The sequence below is a fragment of the Miniopterus schreibersii genome, assembly GCF_964146895.1.
Source record: "Miniopterus schreibersii genome assembly, chromosome: 14".
In the NCBI taxonomy this organism is placed as follows: Eukaryota; Metazoa; Chordata; class Mammalia; order Chiroptera; family Miniopteridae; genus Miniopterus; species Miniopterus schreibersii.
This window is the reverse complement of record NC_138114.1, coordinates 26,385,897-26,408,844: the sequence shown is the minus strand read 5'-3', so window position 1 is coordinate 26,408,844 and position 22,948 is coordinate 26,385,897. Positions and strand designations below refer to the sequence as shown.

Sequence of the window (22,948 nt, the reverse complement as noted above, 5' to 3'; positions counted from 1 at the left end):
AGAGGAGCTAGGGATGTGCTCCTGATCACCCCCCCGCCAGGTGGAGTGGGGGTGGGGAGCAGGCTGGCAGCGACAAGACTAAAAACAATCTCCCTTCCATCCCGAGTTTTTACCCCCCATGACATGAGGATGCAAGATCTGCTTGCAAGGTGAGGTCAGATAAGTTCAATATTGCTGGCCTTACAACTCTGTGCAGCCGCTGCCCTTTGGGCCTAGCTTGAGTCCAGAAGTAGATGTACTTTCAACAGGATGAAGTGAGAGAAAAAGGCTGGTCATCTGCATGAACCTCCCTTGGGAAGAAAGAAATCTGAGGGAAGGCATTTCAAGGAAGGAAAAAAAAAAAAAAAGGAGTTTGTTCTTTGCCTTGTATTATTATTATGGAGCATTTATTAAGAAGTTTGTGATTTGTGAAATAGTCTAAGGTCTCCCCTTCTTAGATCATTTGTTGCTTCAGTCTTTTAGCAAATAAGATGGAGAAATAAACCTGAAATTGCTGTGCAGTCCTCGTCGCAGCAGAAACAGGGGGCAGAGGAAGGCATGAGCTGGTCAGAGGAGGGTGGGACATTTGCACAGCACCTGAGTTGCTGATCCAGCACCTGCCTGGCTGACCAGCCTTTCCTTTCTGACTTATACACCAGGGTAGATTCTTCCCTTTTATACCCATTGTCCTTCCCCTGTTTATGAATGACAGCAGAGCTTTATAGGCACCACACTTTGAAATACAAATAAAGAAAGAAAATAGAATCTAGAGTTTTTATAGCAGTTAGCTCAGAGATCTAAAAATCATTCTATTAATTCCATTTCAGTTATTCACACTCTAACAGATAAAAGATCAGAAAATAATAAAAGTGGATAAATCATTCCCTCTTATGTTAGTTTTGTAGAGTTTTTGTTGTTGTTGAAAGGACAAATTTTCAAATGCTAAAAATGACCTTTGTTGTTATTCATGCAGTATCATATTTTTACTTGCAATTTTCCAGAATATTGTTTCCTCTTTTCTTACCTTCGCTTTCCTCATAGCATTGGACTCAAGTGATTTTAACTTTAGGAGAAGGGACGGAGAGAGGGATAAATGCTATTCTTTGAGCACCTGGTAATTGCCAAGAACTATGCTATTGCATTTACCCCTCAAAGCAGTCTTTTTGGTTAAGTATTGCTTTCTCCATTTTACAGATGAGGAAACTGGAGGTCACGTGCGATAAGCTACTTGCTGAGTCACCCAATCGATAAGAGATGGAGTAGGATTCAGGCCCTGGTCTGGCTGTGCCCTTCCCCTCTACCTTAGAAAACTGATTCAAGGCTGATAAGAGAACTGACCTTTCACATGTATTAACTCACCTACGGCTCACAATAAACCTAAGAAGTGGGTGTTATTATTGTCATCAGCATTTTGCCAACAATCAAGATGAACCAGAGAGAAGTTAAATAATTTCTCCCCAACCACACAGTTAACAAGGATCAGGCTGGGGTTCAAATTCAGGCTTTCAAGCTACAGAGAACTGTGCTTTAAAACACCACTCTATTTTCTCATGAAAGTGGATATCAGAAATGTAAAATTACATAGAATATACATGTACATGTCCCGTGTGTGTGTGTACACATATATACACTTTCTAGTTCACATTTTTCTGAGTTGCATTACACAGTTTCAAGGCCATGACCAAAAATAACTTACACCTTCATGTGTACCAGTTCCCAAAGCACCCAATATATTTCCTTGTATAAGACTCATAGCATCGATGATGTGTTCATTGTCTGTTTGCCCAGAAAAACCTATAAATTCCTGAAAGTAGATAGTAGGTCTGTCCTGTTCACTGCTGTTCCCTAGAGCACAATGAATGACCAAAGGAGCAAATGAATGAATGCATGCTCAAACTGTCAGTAATTTATTTTTGCTGCAACAGATAATTAAATTCTTCAGTTGCCTTACATGGTGAAGGGGAGACAGCATGGCCTCTACTCTATGTGCAGGGTCTATACAGTCCAAAATTTGTGGACAGTCCAAAAACACTTTGCCCCATGATTTCACCAAGTAAATGTTTATTTTTTTAAAAAATATGATTACCTTAGATCCATCCAACTTGCTGTAACTTTATTTTGTTGGATATAATTTAGAAAATAGTCTCTAACCCATGAAACTAAGTTACAAAGAAAAAATACACACTTGAGGGGAAAAATGTAAAAGCAAGCGTGTTCCATGAGAATTTGAATATAGACTGAAATTGATGCAGATGGAATCAGTCTAACAGGATAAATGAATTTTACTCAAGATTCAAAGTGAGAAGAAAGAGTGTGACTGGCCTGACTTGGGCAATATAGCCAACTCTCATTTAGGGGAAAATGGGGCACTTTGAGAGTTCTCACTGGGGGAGAGGTAATTCTCCAAAAGCAAACTGGGACGCTGACTAGACAAAACACAATAAATGTCCTCTACAATGGACACGTGAGTTCCCATCTCCATGTGAAGGCTTTATCCAGGAAGCAAAGAGGAGTCACTGAAGAATACTGACAGTGGGGTGATACTCTTGGACTTGTATTTCAAAATGATCACTCTTACAAACCACAGTGGAAGATTGACTGGGAGGGAGGTAAATTAGAAGGTTGATTTAATATCGGAGACAAAAATTTATAAAATGTAAAACCTATAAAATTATTAAAAGATAAGGAGACCAATTTGAGCGATTACGAAGTACCATGCAACTGATGGATTTGGGGATTGGTAAAAAGAAAGGTTTGGGATGTCTTCCAGGTTCCCCATAAGAGCTTATAAAAAATTGCTGAGAATTAGGGGCATGTGCCTCACACTGCCGCACCCTGTAGAATAGCCCAAATTTCAAATATTATATCTCATTGTTCTAATAAAACATAAAAAATATTTAAAACACCCCGAATCTAAAATAAATCTCCAAGATAATTTTTGCAGCTGGAAATAGTGCAAAATTATTTTGTCAGACTCAAGTTTTCTGACTTGTGATTTCGACAATAAAATCATAGATGGGAAGACACATGCAACAGAAACAAAAAGTGGGAAACCTATTCACTGCCAGTATTGTGAGTAGTGGTGCCTGCAAAGTAAATGCTGAAGTTGCACTAGAAACAGGCCTGTCCTAAACAAGAGGAACCTGGGTTGATTATTAGGTTAAAGAGACCTTAGAAGGAAGGGGCCAGATCCTTTGGCAGCACCAAGCAAATATCAATCAAACACCGGAGGTACAGCTGGCTCAGATAGAAGCATGCCAACACTTCTATTATCCACAACCAAATCCATCACTCTGTGCTTAGAGAAAAGTCATTACATTTCTAAATCTATAGTGGTATGACCCACAGTACAAATACTTGGATTGTGGCACCTGCCAAAAGAAAGCTGAAGTAACTCTCGACATCGTGTACAGTGATAATTATGGGTATTCCCTTCCACTGCATCTGGTGGTCCAGACATGCTTAGAGGCTCAAAAGAGGCTGCTTCTGGGCGTTTTAACAGGCCAGGGATACTTTGTGCCTTGATTATTTCCATTAGCCACACATGGTCATGAATGCTTCTTTTGAGACTGCTGAGTTTGAATCAGTCTTAGAACCAGAACAGGCCTTGGAGATTAGCAAGTACAACCTCACACTCAAGGTAGCATTTAACCTACTAATTTTCCAGATGAAAAAACAGGAGTTTCAAGGTTGATTGATAAGAGGCAAAGGGAATAGGAGATTAAAGCACACATCCCTGAAGCCAAGTCAGCCTATTAGTTTTGTAACCTTGATGAGGTTCCTTATCATCGCTGTGCCTAGTTGCTCATCTAAAACAGTGGGAGAGAATAACACCTGTGTCACGTCGTGGTTGTGAAGATTCAGTGACTTACTTTCATGAGCATACCAGAGATCCCAGTTAGGGTCCTGATCCTCCCTGTCCTGTGCATAGAAGAGAAAACTTCTGTCCATTGACAAATTTACAGTGATTACGAATGGTTGTCATCTATAACATTCTTCCAGGATGTCTTGTCAAAACTTGCATCTGAGTTCTTGAAATGCATTCAAGAAGAGTTTCTATAGTGACAGGCAGGTACAACAACCAGTCCAGGAAATCAACCAAGTCCTGCAACCAACAGTCTGAAAATTAGTCTTTTAACCAAGAAAACTTGAGTCTCAGTCCTCAGATGTGGATTTGGGTCCACCTTCTGTCAACAATGGTCTTAATGACCTGAAGGGTTGGATTCTGGTTTAAGTGTAATTCTTGGACAAGCTATTCATTCAACTTTTCTTTGGCTGGTCAAGATTATTTTTCAACAGGTTCTTTAGCCAATATTAATACGATACACCACAAAAGAAATCAAGAAATAAACTTTGTTGTGGGGTGGAAAGAGAAATACCCAATGGAACTCCTATCGTGTGGAAAACTATAATCTACAATAAAAATTCAATCTGCAAAGGGTCTGCTTGTGGGAAATGAGCTAGCTATAGGAATCATTTGTGCTACACAGCACTCCTCCAACCACACAGCTAATAAAGTGAAACCCCTACAACAGAAAACAGCAAGGAAATTATCTAGCACCTCGAGCATGCCTGGCTAGAGTAGGCATCCAATGAATGAATACTAATTGAATAAATCTTACCTCCATCAGTGAAAAAGTATCTCATGTTAACTTAGATGTTTATTACCTGCCCTAAGATGCTTGAAGGAAATTTGAGAAACTTCTTATGTAATTAATTTTTTGACATGAAATTGGGTAATAAGGAACCCAAATAATCAGCTGTGATTGCTAGATAGCATGGAGATTTAAAGAAAATAGATGAAGTTTGTTAAACTCAAATCAAATTAATGCTTTTATCTTTAGCCTTCATTTCATCACCTATCTACTTGACATTTGAAACTTTGAGGATTGTAATGATGACAAAAATGTTATTTTTCCCCTAGAGTTCAAGAGAAAAACCTTTTTAAAACTATAGATTTGGGGCAGTCGCTTTGTAAAATAATTTTCAGTTCCTCAAAAGGTTAAAAGTAGAGTTACTATATGATCCAATAATGCCATTAATGGGTATATACACAAGATAACTGAAAATATATGCCATCACACAAAAATGTGTACACAAGTGTTCATAGCAGCATTATTCATAACTGCTAAAAAGTGGAAATAATCCAAATGTCTGTCAACCGATGAATGGATAATAAAATGTGATATATTCATACAATGGAATATTATTTGGCTATAAAGAAGCTAAATACAAAAGGCTATCTATTGTATGATTCTATTTACATGAAATGCCCAGAATAGGCAAATCTATAGAGACAGAAAGTAGATTAGGAGTTGCCTAAGGCTGGCAGGGGTTAGGGCTTTAAAGGACAGTAGGTTGGGAGAAAGTGGGGAGTAACTGCTCATGGGAACTAATGAATATAGGGTCTGTTTTGGGGATGAGGAAGTGTTCTAAAATTTGATTGTGGTAGTGGCTGCACAGCTCCGTAAATATACTAAAAATAATTGAGTTGTACACTTTAAGGAGATGAATTGTATGATATATGAACTATATCTCAGTAAAGCTGTTATAAAAAAAGACAGCAGATACCATTTTTGCTTTGCTTATGGTTTTTAAAAAAATGTCCTAAAAACACAGCCTTTAATTTTTTTTTAAACATATCTTTATTAATTTCAGAGAAAGGAAGGGAGAGGGAGAGAGGGAGAGAGAGAAACGTCAATGATGTGAGAGAGTCATTGATCGGCCGCCTCCTGCAGGCCCCTGACGGGGGATCAAGCCTGCAACCTGGGCATGTGCCCTGACTGGGAATTGAACCCCGATCGCCTAGGTCCTAGGTGAAAGCTCAACCGCTGAGCCATTACTGGCCGGGCAACACAGCTTTTAAATTTAACTAGTAGAATGGTGGAGCAATGAAGCTGCCTAACATTGTAACAGAGGGGCCCAACATGATCAGCCTAGAATAACCATGGAAAAACTGCACCCCCCCGAGAGAGGGCTCATTGTTCAACATAAGTTGTGATGTGCCAGCACAAAGGACACAGAACACCAGAGGTCCTCATATTCTTTTCGTATTCTGCCATGACAATGTCTCCCTAACCACCCAGGTCGTGTGACAAATGTCAGAGAAGTTACATAGATGCTGACTCGTATCAATCCTGAAAAATTAATGTCCATGTTTACTAAGCTGTAGTCACACGGGGCTTGCTAAAGTTTTGCTGAGCTCTCCCTACCTCAGGGCCTTTGTACCTGCTATTCTCTGCACCTGAAGCCCTCACTCTTCTCTCAGGTCTCTACCTCAGTGGCTTCTCACCACTCAAGCCTCTGTTCTAATATTATCTTCTCAGGAAGGTTTCTTAGACCCTCCTAGCTAAAAAGTACAGAACCCCTTCTCTCACTGCTCTGTTTCATTTTTGTCAAGGTGCCTAGCACTATCTGAAATTTTTATGTGTTTATCAGTTTGTTGTCTGCCTTCCCCATCAGAAAGCAAGCTCCATGCGGACAGGGACCACAGTATTTCCCTGTGCCTACAACACTACCAGACAGACAGAGAGTACTTGGTAAATATTTATTGAACAAATGATCTCAATGGTACAAGTCATAATTAACCTCATAAACAACATCCAAAAGGTCATTCTCTGTACCTGGGGATCACACCTTGTATAGGAGTGTAAGGACACTAACCCTCCAGAAATAGTCTGTAGCCAACTCCTGGCCAAAAGGGCACATGGCTCAGACTGCAAACCCAGTTGGCCACCAAGGACTTCCTATGCTCTTACATTAATCTTCCCTCTCATGGTCCCAAGTCAGATGGCAGAGTGAGCTCAGGGGCCTTTCCTGTGGGTTTATAAATAAGTCTGGACTCATTACTGATCCCAGAATGGCCTACATGGCAGCTTGCCCTCAGCTTGCTCAGTTAGTAGGACTGTTCCCAGTAAGGTCAGCAAATAACAGTCATGTAGAGAGCAACCCAGAACAACAACCTGATCTACAGGCCACACAAACACCAAACGTTTAAGATCCTCTCTCAAACCCTGATCCCAGTTTCTACTGAAGCAGTTCTTCTCAATCATGCCCCAGAGTCAGGTTTCACTTTATTCACTGAACCCCTGAGTTTAGGATTAAGATGCTTCATTGTATTGCAGACTTCTCACCTTCCAAATGAAGAGCCAGTGGTAATTAACTTCTTGGGCTTGAGATGCGGTAGAGTAACTGAATGGTTAAGAACAAGGTTCTAGTGGCAGATGGTTTTGAGTGAGAGTCTTGGTTCTCTCACTCCCTGTGTCACCATAATCAGGGTGTCCTGTGTGAACTTGAGCATTTTATTCAGTTCCTCTGAGCCTGCACCTCCTCATCTGCAAAATGGAAATACCCCATAGATTTATTAGTCCAAATTAAGTTATGTAATGTATGCAAAACACTTAGTGCCATGCACTCCAATGAGGTATAGCCATTTAAAAAATAACAAGGATTCTAGCAGGCATTTTCTGACCTCTCCTCAAATTCAGAATAATCTCTCCAAGGGACCATAAACCTGCGAAGGTTGCAAGGCCACTTGAGTGGATACCAAGAAATTAATTGTGAAATGAACAGTATGTAGATCCCTGAACTCAGGCATGGCTGGATAGTGCATATCTACTAGTGGGGAAGTTAAGAAACTCGTCCAGCTCAGTAGCAGTGTCAAGATAACAGTGCATGTGGACGTTAAGTTCTATGCAACTCCACAAAACATTGGGTGTTTCATTAGGTAACACCCAATGAAAAATGTGTTACCAACCCAGGCTTCATATAATACAGACATGCCATGAATTTTGTTGCCATTTATGAAAACAATCTTTTCCCAATTCTACTGAAAGTAGTCACAGGTCCCTCACCTCACAGAGCTACTTCTGTCTCCTTGATATTTATAAGAACATCTTCCATTTATATGACTCCTTTCTGCTGTACATGTTCATGTAAGTTTCAGTCCAGTCCATTTAATAGTCACAGCATTTCAGTCTGATATGCCAAGCAAGTAGTATTAATGCCGTTTTAGTTTTCGTCTTGGTTCCACTTTGTTCTAACGCAGGAGGCGTATGAGACCCAGAGAGGTTAAGCAACTTGCCCGGAGGTCACGTAGCCGTTCAGTGGTCAGGTGGCAGCAGGAACATAGTCCAGTGAGCTTTCCTCCACATCAGTGCTCCTCAGACTGTAGCATGCATATGAATCACTGGGGATCTGATTACAACACAGTTTCTGAATTCAGTATGTCTGGGCAGAACTAGGATTCTGCATGTCTAACAAGCTCCCAGGAATTGCTGTTACGGGTAGAAAAATCCTTCTCGATACCCTCATGACACCCCAGGCACGTCCCTCCCAATACTGCCTCAAATGCAGCTGCAGCATGTGGGCATTCACTCATTTCCCCTCAACTAGACTGTGAACTCCACGAGAATAGGAACTGGCCTCTGTTCACTGTTTTGACCTAGCTGCCCAGCACCATGCCTGGCAAAAAGGAACTGAATGACATTTTTTGAAGAATAAAGAAAAAGCGACCTATTTTCAATTACAAACCAACAACACTTGAATATGAAGACTCTTATTATTTATTGAAACAGAATATTTATCAAGGATCCTTTGTCATTTCAAGTCATATCATGATATCTAGTTGTTATTACCTGCTCCCAAAATAACACAACCAGGAGTTTTGCAGGGTCATCCTGTTTAAACCTACACCTCTCAAAGAACTGTGCCAGGGTCCAGTGCAACAGAATCACTCTTTGGGGCCAGTGGGATGTGTTGCTGTGAGGTCATTCTTTAATTTATTTATTTTTAAATATCTTTATTGATTTCAGAGAGAGGAAGGGAGAGAGAGAGAGAGAAACATCAGTGATGTGAGAGGGTCATTGATGGGCTGCCTCCTGCACGTCTCCTGCTGGGGATCGGATCTGCAACCCGGGCATGTGCCCTGACTGGGAATCGAACCCCGATCTCCTGGATCCTAGGTCGATGCTCAACCGCTGAGCCACGCCCTGCCGGGTACGTGAGGTCATTCTAAGGGTAAGGTAAGTGTAGAACAGGTGGGGCAACTGAGGCTCGCTAACACTCAGCTTGAAGGGAGCCACATCCCCTCTGCTTCCACCTGAGGATGCTGATAACACCGATGCACCACAGACTGCAGGTTTTCCCAGTGTCGAGAGCTGTGACATCCTCTTTACATGCCTGTAACATAGGCACGTATTTTACAGGTAAGGAAGCAGAGACATAGGGTTATTACACTGTTAGAGTGAAGCCAAGGTTAGGACCCAGGCAGGGTGGCTTCACAGCCAATGCTTCTAACCACGTTGTCCACTGCCTGGAAGCACACAGGGACAAGAAACCATTGCCTGAAGACGGGAGTGGATTCACTCCCTGGTCAGTAGCCTGATAACAGGCTCCAACAAATCCCAAATAGAGGGAATTGGGGAGAAATGCATCTCATCAACAGGAGATGACCCATGTATTCAAAAGGAAAGGCCTGACAATACAGTGTAGGAAAAAAATAGAATTTTCATTACAGCAAATGCTCAAGTAGTTTAACGCTGGCTCATGGTTAAATATCCAACACCACTGAAAGGTTAAGTAAGAGTCAGTTAAGTAATAAGTCTCAAAGGTCCCAGATTCCTTTCACACTTCATTAGGTCTCTTATGAAACCTTGCATTAATGACTGGGCAAAATCTGAGAAGATGGTCATCACATGGAAGAAATCAGGATTTGGTGAAGCATGTGTATCCAATGTAGAAAGTGAAAAAGTCTAAAGGACAGAGAGGCTGTTTTTCAAACTCTTAAAAAGCAGAAGTGCGACAGTTATATTTTAACTCTCTCAGCATGAGGAATCGAGAAAACGGGGAGAGAATGCATTGTCAAGTTGGATATGAGAAAAGGACAACCTTGCTTATTATAAAATAGTTTTAAATGTTGAATAAGAAAATAAATAGGAGCCTGGCCAGTGTTGCTCAAGGGTGAGCGGTGACCCATGCACGGAGAGGTCACTGGTTCGATTCCCGGTCAGGTCACACACCCAGGGCTGTGGTCTTGATCCCCAGCAGGGGACTTGCGAGAGGCAGCTGATCTATGTTGATGTTTCTCTCTCATCACTGTTTCTATCTCTCCCTCTCCCTCCCCTTCCTCTCTCTCTCTAAAAATCAATAAAAACATATAAAAATCAATAAAAACATATTTTTTTATAAAAGGAAAAAGAGCGATACAGTAGTCCCCCCTTATCCATGGTTTCACTTTCTGCTGTTTCAATTACAAGGGGTCTACATACTGGGATCCAAAAATATTAAATTGAGATTCCCAGAAGTAAAGAATTGATAAGTTTTAAGGTGCAGCTATTCTGGACAGCATGATGAACTCTCCGGTGGTCCTGCGAGGGACCTGAATCACCCCTTTGTCCAGCGTATCCACGCTGTGTACGCTCCCGCCCATTAGTCATTAGTAGCCAACTGGGTTAGCAGACGGACTGTGGAAGTATTGTAGTGTTGTGTTCACGTCACCCTTTTTTACTTAACAGTGCCCCCAAATGCAAGGGTAGTGATGCTGGCAATGTGAATACGCCAAAGAGAAGCTTTCGCTTAAAATGATTCCTTTAAATGAAAAGGTGAGTACAGTTCAATAAGCTATTTAGAGAGAGAGGGTGGGGGGGACCACATTTGTATAACTTTTATTACAGTATATTGTTATAATCATTCTATTTTATTATTTGTAATTGTGATTATATTCTACTGTGCCTTATTTATAAATTAAACCTTATCATAGGTATATATATGTGTAGTCAGACAGACTTCAGCAGAGCAAGGACCACGGGTGAGGTACAGAAGGTCACCAGGGTGGAAAGCCCTGGGTGCCTTGTAAAGGACAATTGTAGGGTGGGAACTCGCCCCCAGGGTGACATTTCCTCCCCTAGCATATCGAGGTCATGTGGTTTGGACCCCCTGACCATTCCTCCCTAGAGATAACATCTAGGCCTCAGTTGTATTTCAGCTCCAGGCCCAGAAAAGCAGCAAAACCAGACAAGTGACACCAAGACTGACCTCAGGACCAGCTGCATTGGATAATAACTCCCTGCCCTGGCACTGACCAACCAGTCAGTGGAGATCTAGATCCTGAAAGGACACACCTGGAAAGGTGCTGAATATTCTATTGAGACCTTCCCCTGGGACTGCCCCTAAAATCCCCACCCTTAAAACCCTTAGGACAAGGACCCAGCGAACTCTCCCTCCAGGGAGAACACCTGTGCCTTTCCCAGGCCCCTCTCCCTCCCTCTCCCCTCAGGCGTTACCATTACCTTCCTTACTCCAAAGATCCAAGGCCCTTCCTTTGCCTCTATAACTTGTGTCTTAAGCCCATTTCTTCTACAAATTACTTCTTCTATCTCTGTGATTTTCCAAATAAACGTTCTCTTATATGTTGAGTCTTGGTGCTGAATTCTTGCCTAGCCAGAACTCAAGTACCAAGGTTGCTGAACCCAGGTCAGGCCTGACTCCACTGGTCTAACACCTGGTGCCCTTCCTGCCAACTACAACACATGTATTAAAAAAACATAGTATGTATAGGGTTTGGTACCATCCTAGGTTTCAGGTATCCATGAAGCATCTTAGAATGTATTCCCCACAGGTAAGGGGGTACTGATACACTAAAATACAGCCATAGGGTCTTGAATAAAGCATTACAGTGAAAAAAGTTGAGCACTACAGATTGCTTTTCCCCACACTTGTTATTATTATTATTTACCTTTGAAGGAGACATGATATTACGGATTGTGAAGGCCCAAGACCTGGTCTCAAGCTTGCACAATTCTTCCAAGAGTCAGTTTCTTCATCTATAAAATGGTGATAATAAACACCTACCTCCTAGGATTACTAAGAGCCTTACATTAAATGACATACTGTTACCTACACATAGATGAAATGTGTTTACAAAAAAATAACTATAAATTATTGGTATATCATATGAAAGATTGATCATATGTTAAATCTTGTGTGTTGAAAATAAAACCATATGAAACTTCACATAAGTATGCAGCCTTAAAAAAATCAACTTCATGCATAATAACACCCACAGAGTTTAGTCAATTTACCAAATAATTATCGTTTTAAAAATCAGAAAGTTTTATGACTCAGTAGTGTAGACTTTGGGGTGGGTGGGAAATTCCACTTCAATTTATGGGAATATTTTATAAACCATAAAGTACTAAACAATACACAATATTTTTTTTATTGTAATGTCCTGGTGGCTTCTAGAAGAATTGAAGATGTCATCAAATTAGAATCACTCAACACATTAAACTACAAATTTTTATTCACAGCAATTCAATTTGAAGTTTACTTGTAAAGTAAAGGAAGTCAGCTTTCTAAGAAGTTACAACAACATATATAATAGACATTAAATCAACAAAGATAACAAACAAAATTTTTAGAAGTTTCCCCACAATTTCATCTTCCAGACTTGTGGGAGTAGTAGTAGAAATTAATATCCAGTTTTTAGACGTCATATCCAGAATGATCCTACTTCCTAGGGGAAAAAAGAGAGAAATATCCTCAAATGAACATACTTATAATTCAGATTTTTAAAAAACTCAGTCTAATATTTGTACTGTAAAGAAATAGTGATAAGGAAATATCTTTTAGGCAAGACTTAATATATTTGGAACCAACCAATGAACTAAAATGTTTTTACTCCTTACTGAATTAAAATATTTTTCATCCACTCATTTTGGCCACTTTATGCCATAATCATAGATTTGTTTATATGACAAACTTGCCTTTCTTTCTCAAAGAAACAGCCCAGCCACTGTGTAAGGTATATAAATGTCTAACTGCTGTATACCTAAATGAATATAATATTGTCTATCAACTATAACTGAAAGATAAATTTTTACTAAAAGAAAAGAAAGCTCCCTTGAGCTGAACTAACAGCTCTTTTCATGTTATCAGTATTTATGAATCTTATCTGCTAAGTCATTTACATTATTTTACAATGGCATCAATGAAATTGTCATTCTTCCAACCTGTAACACAGTAGGTATTACCAGGAAATGAAAATTTGAAAACATGGAAAAGGGCAGGTTAAAAAAATTTTTTTTTAATTTTTAAAAATTAAACAACAAAAAGTATTTTTCATTTTCCTGATTTTTTCCCCCCCTTAAGATCCTCTCTCTCATATTCTGGTCATTTAATAAGACATCAATCACTTCATTTCCTCCACATTTCAGTGTTAATCAAAGTTTAAAAACAGCTGCAATTTCTTAAAGTATAATAGAATTTGTAAAAGTATTAATTTGTGGTCAGGTTAGCATACTGTTGGAGCATTTTACCAAAGGCCAGTCAGGTAGGGAGTCTAGAACCATTCTTAGCTTCTCTTTCAGGAATGCAAGGTCAAATAAGTAGCTTTCAGATACTTACATGAAAGATTTTATAGACACTCAACTTTAAATGAACATCAGTACTTTTAAAAAGTGGCAAGATTGGGGTAGTGCTATTTTCACTCAAAAACCAAAATGCAGCCCTGGGTGGCGTGTCAGTGGTTAGAGCATCGGCCCTCGCACTGAAGGGTTGAGGGTTCGATTCTGGGTCAAGGGTGCGCACCTGGGTTGCAGGTTCAATCCCAGGCCCCAGTCGGTTGGGGCACAGGCTCGAGGCAACCAGTTGAAGTTGTCTCCCTCACATTGATGTTTCTCTCTCTCTCACCCCCTCCCTTCCAATCACTCTGAAAATCAGTGGGAAAAATATCCTCGTGTTAGGATTAACAAAACCAAACCAAACCAAAAGAAAAAAAAAAATGCAAGTTGAGTTTTAAGAGAGGAGAAAGAGAGAGGGGGACATAGATGAGATGAATATAAGAGTCATTTGCTCCCACGTTTAGCCATCCCAAGTCATCTCTGTAATAACTCGCCCATTCCTGAAGGAAGGGACAATGGGCCGCCAATGACACAGCAACCCCCAGCGAAGTCAACTCCTAGAATTTCCCCTCCATCCAACAACTCCCTTTGCCTGTGTTACGGAAACAAGGGGTAAGAATGATACACAGGTTTGCCAAGTGACTTTCTCTCCTGTAAGCTCAGCCTCCGGGTTGTTTCCTTTGTGCCCTGAGGGGTACCTTCACTTTTCTTGAACAGCAGGAGGAGGGAGACGCCAATAGGAAGACAGCCATCAGGGTGGAAGAGAAGAAACGTTTCTCACCTGCTTGAGCCCCGGCTGCGGCAGATGAGGGCCCTCTGGTTTTCTGTCACTCTCGCTAGGACGAAGGGCATTCAGCGCAGGTGGTCTCTTAGCGACCTTGGTTCCTGAGTCAAAGCACATTAAAGGGCTTTACTGGGCAGTGAGGTCCGAGTCTGCATAGAGAAACTCTACAGTTCCTCTCAGAGATGATTATAGCCTGGCCTTTTGTAATAAATTCACTCTTTCACTAAAGAACATGTTCTTGTCTCATTCAGAGTGCTCATGAGAAACAGGAACGTGTGTGATTCCTGCTGGTTCTTCTCCTTGATGTTAGATCTGTTTGTAGATCTAAATCATTGAAAGGACACAAATTTACAAACACGCGCGGATTCTACTGTGGGTTAAAATGATGAGTTTCACAGCACTTTGATTTATATTAGCTAGAAGCTCAGTAATCAAGGTTTTTCCTCTGGGAATGCAGGGACATTCTTTTGGGGGCAAACTATTTAACAGCAGCAATTTTTAGGAAAAAAAGATTTGTCATTAGATAAAATATACACCAAAAATATAAATAAAGTTTTAACAAGTTAAGGACACTTTTGAAACATATATATATGTAGTATGACTACTTCAAGATTGTGGTCGTGTCTTGAGTTGTAGTATTTAAAAACCATAGCTAAAATAATATCACCCCCAATTTCTAATATAAGACATCATAGGTTGTTTTGGGCCAAATATATTTCATGTTGAAATTTCAAATGTTTGCAAAATAATTTCCCCTCCCATTTGTATGCCTCTACCTACCTTTTCCCCCTCCTATTTCCAGAAGAGCCTGGGAATCAATTTATTGTTTTATGGCAAAAACAAAACAAAACAAAACACACACAAAAACCCATGCAAAACAAATAAACAACAAAAAAAACACCCTATTATATAAAATTATTCCTTCTAAGACATAACCCCTTTCTCAATTTCTCTCAACTTCTCCTATTCCTCTTATTAGGCATGGATGCTTGGTTAAGACAAAGAACAGAACATACTTTGTAAAGTCTGTTTTTCAATCAAAAGATAAACACTTCTGATTGGATTCAAGTTTATAGTCTTAAACAGGAGTCACATTTCAAAAATATTTTCTTTATTGACAAGAATGTGCTAATCCTACTTCTTGTTTCCATCAATATCTAATGGTCAAGATAATATTGACATAAGTTCCCTAGAGACACATGTTAAAAAATGAGACATAATTGAAATCTGTCCATTTTTGCTAATAGGTCACTTAAATAAAGTGTAATAATGACCCTTTGTTGAAGGTCTAGTATGTGCCAGGCGATGTTATGAACGATCAGGTATGGACCAGCTTCCCAGGCTGCTCAGTATTCTATGTTGGAGCCTAGATACTGCTCACCTGGGACTCCAGTCCCCAGGTGCCACCCTCTTTCAACTACATGGATTTATTAATGTTTTCCAATAAAAAGTCACTTTTGAAAAGATCTGTATTACAATGGAAACTGTACTGAAATGGAAATATCCACATGTCATTCTTAACGGCCACTCTTTTTCTTTGGTCCTGGCTCCTTTCTGCAAAAGGGAACTGCTGGTTGAACAGTGGGATGGACGGTCTTGCAGTTACTCCCTGGGACTGATGACCCTGAATTTGCCAGAATATCTTTACAACAGCAGTTGTTAAGTTATTCGCATCCAAACAATCTGCTTTTTGTAAATGGGACATTCACAAACCAGCACTAGGAGGTTATTCTCTAGCAAGCAGTCAGCTGAAAATACAGGGTTTTTTTCATCTATTTTTTATTAGCTTTTACTATCTGCAGATTTATTCTTGTTTATTAGTAGTTCATTACCCACTGATCAACTTATGACTGACAAGTTTCTCCCCTTGACCGCCTTAACATTATTAGCTGGACAGACAAATAACAAGAATGCTTTTAGGACATGGTGGTTGAGAGATGGGTCTGGAATTAGACAGATGGGGTTTGACTCAAATCTGCCACTTGCCATGAGACCTTGGACAAGTTACATTAACTTCTGTGCCTCACTCAGCACATGTATAAAATGGGGGTAATAATAACTGTACGTCTTGGGGTAGTGTGAGAATTAAATGAGATAATACTTGTGCCTAGCAAGTAAACACTTAATAAGAGATGGTGACTATTAATATTAATTATCATTTAGCGTATTACCTCATAGGTGGTACCCTTTGAACGACTCATTCTTTTTGGGTTCTTTTTAAGCACCTAAACATACAAAACTGTCACCCACTTATCCTTTGAAACCCAAAGTTACCTCCTCTGTGATCCATCTGGACTTCCTCAGGAAAAATGTATTGCTTGCTTGTCTGTAATGTATTGCAGCTCACTACACTGTCTTATGGTTGTTTGCATGTAGGGCTCCACAGGTATTTGCTGTCTTCCTAGAAAGTGGGGATGGCCTTATTTATCTGGGACCCCAGTGCCTCATAATAACTGCATGGGAAGGAGAAGCTTTCTTGGAAGACTGAAAGTTCATTTTGTTCAAATGACAATTACAACAAGAAAAACACATACAAGGGTTGGGCAAAAGCAGGTTTACAATTCTGAGGACACATTATTTTTGTATTATCATTTCTTTATTAATTATTGTATTATTTACTTGTATTATTTGTCTTATTATTGTCATTATTGTTTTGTATCTTTACTTATGATTTATCTTTTAGGTAATGATGGCTGGTAATTTAACCTACTTTTGCCCACCCCTTTATATTGTCTATTTTCCCCAGCAAATATTTTAAAAATAAAATCCCAAAGTTGGGTGCTTTCAATTTGTCTCCATATGGAAAAAAGTTTCTTTCCCATAAACATTATATTCAATAAAGTTATCTTTTAGAAACTAGAGAAATCATATGGTAATTATGTCTTGTTGATGTTTTCACTTCTGTGGATTTTTTTTTGCTTGTAATTAGGAAACCAAGTCAAGTTGTTGGAAGGGAACAAAAATTTGGCACCAGCCCTACGGGTTTTAGGCTAGGCGTGTCCTGTTGGGATGGCTACCGTTTCTATGGCATAACAGAGATTTGTCCCCTTAAGACTTCAGAAATGGGCACTGGTGTGGCAGGGCAGGAGGCAGGAACTCCTAACATTTGAGTAATTCAGAAGTTCAATGAAAAGTCAGGCCTATTTAATGGTAAGTGGATTTTTTATGTTCTGTAAATTTTCAGAATTTGAGTTCAAGTTGCATTTTCTGAACTAATTAAGGCTTCATTTGATTCTCCCAAAGCTGAGTCATGTGAGGAAGGAGATGTAATGCACAGCTGAGAAATTAATTCATCAATCATATGAGCCTAGTATAGAGAAAGCTTAAATGAAAATCTGTTAAATGGCACATGGCTTTACACTTAAACTATTGCAGGCGTGATTGGTGTACCTTGTTTCCTGATTAAAATAGGATTTCAAGGAAATTTTTCTTTGTCCAGCTAAGAAAAACAACAGCAGTGAAAACTCTGAAATATTATAGAACCGTTGGCCCCGGAAAAAACATTTAAAATTTTGTAAACTTCTCATCTGACACATGAGGCCCAGAGAAGTATAGCAAATTGTCTGAGGTCACACAGTTACTTTTCTTCAGAGCTACTGTCATAACTGCCTCAGCAATTTTTCAAAATTTCTGATAAATTGGATTCTGCATTTATTAAGATGTGGCTATTTGGAGATATTCTACCTTCATCATCTCCCAGCTTCTTTGATTCAAGCCAATCTAAGACAGAGAATCCATGATAAAGGAGGTCACAAGTGAAAACTTAAAAAACTTGGCTGGGCAGACTCATGAGGCTCAGAACTTGACAAGTGGACTTCAATTGAAAAGAACAACCTGGGCTTTGTCGCACATGGTCGGTGGAGTGGGGAGAGAATGGAGGTTTTAGGCCCAGATGGAACTGGTTTTAGATCCTGGTTCTGGCTGGTATCAGCTCGAGAGCCTTGGACCAGGCACTTAACCTCCCCTGCTTCCTCATCTGCAGAACAGAGGTGATACCTGTCTTACATGGGAGTTGAAAGGATTGTATTCATAACTACAGTTCAGAAGGGCCCATACATGCTTTGATTTTAATCTCATAAAACCTTGTGAGATGAGTTATTACTCTTCTGTTTCCTTAGTTGGAGAGATGGGCCTATACATGCTTTGATTTTAATCTCATAAAACTTTGTGAGGTAAGTTATTAACACTCCTGTTACAGAGAAATTAAGTAACGCTATTCAAAATCACACACCAGGGATGACGGGGGATTTGAACGGAGGTCTGTTTAGCCCCAAATCTTAGTCATTGCAGTATCTCAGGACTGGGCAAATGTAAGATAAGAGCCCCGCATGCTGCCTGACACTGGATTAAACAGTGGGTGTTACGATGAAGCAGCAGAATCAGAAAGACAGCAGCTTCCCTGCAGCCCAAGTACAGTTGAGAGAGATGAGTGATCAGATGGATGAGAGGGAAACCTGATTCTCCAGAAGGGTGGGGGTCCAGATGCCTGTGGAACCACTCTACTCCATTTCTCTTCGTCTGTACTGCTCATGCTTTCTTTCTCAACACCTGCGCAGTTTGGGCCTTCCCAAGCCATCTATGACCATGCTTCAAATGTTTTAAGTAAATATTTTGGCCCTAAAATGAACTATTTTTCTACACATGAACAAACATCTCCTCTTAGCTATCCGCTACCAAGACTCCCAAAGGCTGAGATTTCCCGCTACTATATTCTGCGCCCAAATAGGAGACTGGGCATTGCCCTTTAGAAGACACAAATTACTCAGTTATGGGCACTTAACATTAAGACATATTCTAGAACCAAAATAATAAAGCTGTTTTCATACTTCTGCCCTGGCTGTTGTGGCCCAGTGGTTAGAGCCTCGGCCTGCGCATGGAAGGGTCGAGGTTGGATTCCTGGTCAAGGGTACGTGCCTGGGTTGCAGGTTTGATCCCTGGCCGTGGGGTGCGTGTGGGAGGCATCTCATTGATGTCTCTCTCTCACATTGACCTCTCTCTCTCTCTCCCTCCTTTCCATTCTCTCTAAAATCAATGGAAAAAACATCCTCAGGCGAGAATTAACAAAACAAAACAAAAAAATGTTTTCAAACTTCTCCCTGGCAAGTTCCCAACCCTCTCCATGAATCACAGCTGTGACGCACTCCTACAGGGCCAGGTGAATTGCCCAGGCCCTGGCTGGGCCCCGGTCCCACCAGGCTTCAACAAGAAGCACCAACACAGCAGTGCTGTCCAACCCTCACCTTTCTGTGGTCTGAGAAGTGGGATGGAGGGTGTTTGGTTTTTGTCTGCAGAATTCATACATCCAAGCAAGTGTCATCACAGGTTTGGGGTTGGTGAGTGGAAGAGAGTAGAGAATCTCTGGACATGTTTGAGTTCTAAAAAGCATTTGCCAAAATCTTTGGAGCTCTCTTCTTGGCCTGCAACACACACTCCTCTGCATAAACTCATTGGTGGTGACTTTTTATCCATTGAGGTACAGGTGTGATATCTGCAACAAGCTAAATGTTATTTGGAGTCAAGTTTAGCTGAGAAGATAGATAGCTAGGTTGGAGAACACCATTTCCAGTTAAATGAAAGTCTGTGACCTCTTTTTTAGGCAGAATTATTTTTCCAGCATTTAGCATAGAGCTTGGAACAAAATAGGTGCTCAATTAAAAAAAAAGTGGAGTGGGGGTGTTTAAGGTGTTGTTCTTCTATGCCTTACAAGCTCATTACTCAGGAGGTGATCCCCAGGAGGACCCCTGTAAATTACTGAATCGTTCTCCAAGAGTGTAGGACTTCCAAGGGGAAGTCTGACCAAAATGCTCATTTTTTATAAATAATTTTGGGTGTGAAGCCCTGTTGGAATATCTACAGTATCCTGTCTGTACTTCTCATGTATCATGAAATAAGCTCACTTTGACTTGTATCATGAAATGTCTTCTATCTTCTACATTTAGAGCTTATGGACCCCTTGCTAAGTTAGCACTGTGTCTTGCACACAATGGGAATTCAATGAAAGTTTGCAGAATGAAAGCTTACAGAGAAAAACAAAAAACTCATCCTGTCTCCTGAGTTATAGGGACTCTGTGAGACAACCTTCCTTTCGGTCTCGTCCAGACCGAGAATCAAGTCTAGCAAGGCGGCAAACCAGTTCTCTGTAACCATAACCCAAAGAAAATTTTCAGAATGCTGATTATAGTCAAGCAGATAAGTTTATGAAACAATAGCTTACACTTTGAAATTATTTTGCGAGGTTCCCCAGCATTGCTGCTCTTAGCTGTAGCCTAATGTTCTGAACTGCTAACCATTCACCACCCTTCAATGCTCCCATCCTCAGCACTCACATGGCCTACACCATCCTGAAAAGGAAGTTATTAAAAACAGTAAAAGCTAATTATTGTTTCCACAGCTTAGGTTAATGTTTCCCATCAAATCTCACATCGAAGTTTCTAGGTTTGAATTTGAAACAAATGAGAGATGGTTGAGAAGATTCAGGTACTAGATTTATCTGGGTTATCCCTTCATAGGTTAGATAAATGTCTAATCATGGGGTTGTACACCTGAAACTAATATAATATTGTACGTCAACTGTAATTTTAAAATAAAAAGAATTTAAAAATTAAATTACAAAAAAAAGAAGTCTCAGGAAAAATCCAAATGAGGGATTTCTTAAATAATGTTACCATAGTTGGCCACTTCTATACATTGAGTAAACACCCTGTAAAACAGGCGATGACTGTCATTTCACAAACAAGGAAACTGAGGCTCAGAGAGGTTGAGTATTTGTGTAAGGTCACACTGACTGTGAGTGATCCAAGCCAGGTCTCAGTACCAGGTGGCATCTGCCTCCTTCCAATTCACTGTAATGCCTCCCTTATACATTTTATCTAGATGCCTGATGCACATGGTCAAGGGAACTGAACATAAGTAACCAAGCAGAAAGCTTATCAGTTTATAGTCCTGAAGAAGGGCTGGAGAGTCAGGTTTCATCTCTGCTCATGGGGACCAAGCCGGGCACCAGCCGTTCTGGGCGTCAGGGTCCTCCTTCCCAGACAGAAAACACAGTGACCTACTTTGCTGGACTGTCAGAAGCATTAAGAAAGGCTTCAAAGACAAAGCCTTTGGCTAAAATAACAAGAAGGCGATGAATCCGTGAAATAAGACAGGTGCCCCTTCTGGTCCAAATCTCACACATGGAAAAATGACAAGACCCGAGTCCCCTGTCCAGCACTCCCCTGCGATGCGTGCCACGCGTGAAAGTTCTCTTTGAAATCACAGGCGTCCTCTGTTTGGAGAGGAAACACAGGGAGGTGGGGATGTCGAGCACAGCCACAGGCTTGTGCAAGTAATTTAGGGTTCATTAATCCTTGCTTCTCCCCCTGCCTTTATTCAGCTAGAAGGAAACGGAAAGAATGGAATTCTAATTCACTAATTTATCTACTGTTCAGCCTTATAAAAATTGGAGAGGTGCTGAAAGGCAGGGAGGGGAAATCGGCTTTGTGAATCTAAGTTTTCACTTAGACTATTCTCTCTCTACCTGAAACAGACAAGAGTCACGGTAAACTTTCCTCCTATATCAACATTTTAAAATGCCATGCTTGTTAAAAACCAAAACTTACTGTTCAGGGGTTCAATAAGCGAAGTCCAAAGTCAAGGGGATGATCTCTGTCTTTTCTGAAAACACCACATGCTCTTAGGTGGATCGGGAGAGTCACTGGGCTGTTATTAATAACTGGCCTAGAGCTTTATGAAGAAACATGAGCCAGACCATTACGGGAGGAGGCAAGTGGAAAGCAATTGACAGACACAGGTGGGATAAATTATGGCAAAACTATACTTAGGCCCACGCGGGAGCTCAAATACCCCGGGAGGCGGGATCAGCCCTTTCACAATCAATAGAGCCTGCGTCAAACACTGAGAATTCAACTCAACTAACAAAAACATCCTTACTCTAACTCCCTTGAAAAATGACATGACTCATTTAATGCTATACTACCCTTTGTTCTTCTGAGAAATGCTTTCTCATGGATATCTGAATATCTTCTCAAATTTATACATTTTAGCTCTGTTTTCATTGACTTCCCCCATTTTTAAAATATAGGAACAAATGGATTTTCATTATCAGTATTTTGAGATTTGTTTGCTTGTGAGCATATCAGTGTCCCTCCCTTAGAGATCCCTAAACAATTCCTGGAAGGGTGCGTGTGCACATGTGTGGGTTGTGTGTGTTGGGGGCAGGGAGGTCGGTCTCGGGGACCTAGAGAAGTGAGGTCTGAAGAGCGGAAGTGTAATCCTGACCAGGCTACTGGTTTGCAGAGGCCCTCCTCCTTTGAAAAGCTGGATTTCAAAAAAGTCCAAGTCTATGCCTCTACTGCCCCAGCAACTGACATCAAATTGTTTGGACCATTAACAGCATGTCTTTAGGTCTAAACTACACTAAACACTGGCTCTGTACAAAGTGTTAAGAGAAAATTGACGATACGATAAAAGTTACTGAAATATATAAAGGTATAAATTGAAGGGAACAAATGCTTGTCATTCTTAGGGTCGCCCTGGCTCAGGCCTGGTAACTGCCCTTTTTTCTTCTTTTTAAAGTACATCTTTGTTGACTTTAGAGAGAGGAAGGGCGAGGGAGAGAGAGAGATAGAAACATCCATGATGAGAGAGTCACTGATCAGCTGCCTCCTGCACGCCCCCGACTGGGGATCAAGCCCTCAACCCGGGCATGTGCCCTGACAGGGAATCTAACCCAGATCTCCTGGATCCTAGGTCGATGCTCAACCGCTGAGCCACAGCTGGCTGG

General features: G+C 40.6%; 1 protein-coding gene across 2 annotated transcripts; it reads right to left on the bottom strand.

The window, feature by feature from the left end:
• Positions 1-12,290: 12,290 nt before the first annotated feature.
• Positions 12,291-21,853, bottom strand: MRLN (myoregulin). 2 transcript variants are annotated; one of them, XM_081157888.1, is made up of 4 exons: positions 21,765-21,849; positions 20,378-20,504; positions 14,161-14,264; positions 12,291-12,493 (listed from the first exon to the last, which is right to left on the bottom strand). In XM_081157888.1, exon 4 carries the CDS (start codon positions 12,471-12,473, stop codon positions 12,333-12,335), a length of 141 nt encoding a protein of 46 aa, XP_081014014.1. In that variant the 5' UTR covers positions 12,474-12,493; positions 14,161-14,264; positions 20,378-20,504; positions 21,765-21,849; the 3' UTR covers positions 12,291-12,332. The 2 variants fall into 2 exon arrangements, with proteins under 2 accessions (XP_081014014.1, XP_081014013.1); XM_081157887.1 differs by lacking the exon at positions 20,378-20,504 and having other exon boundaries at positions 21,765-21,853.
• Between the last annotated feature and the right edge of the window lie 1,095 nt (positions 21,854-22,948).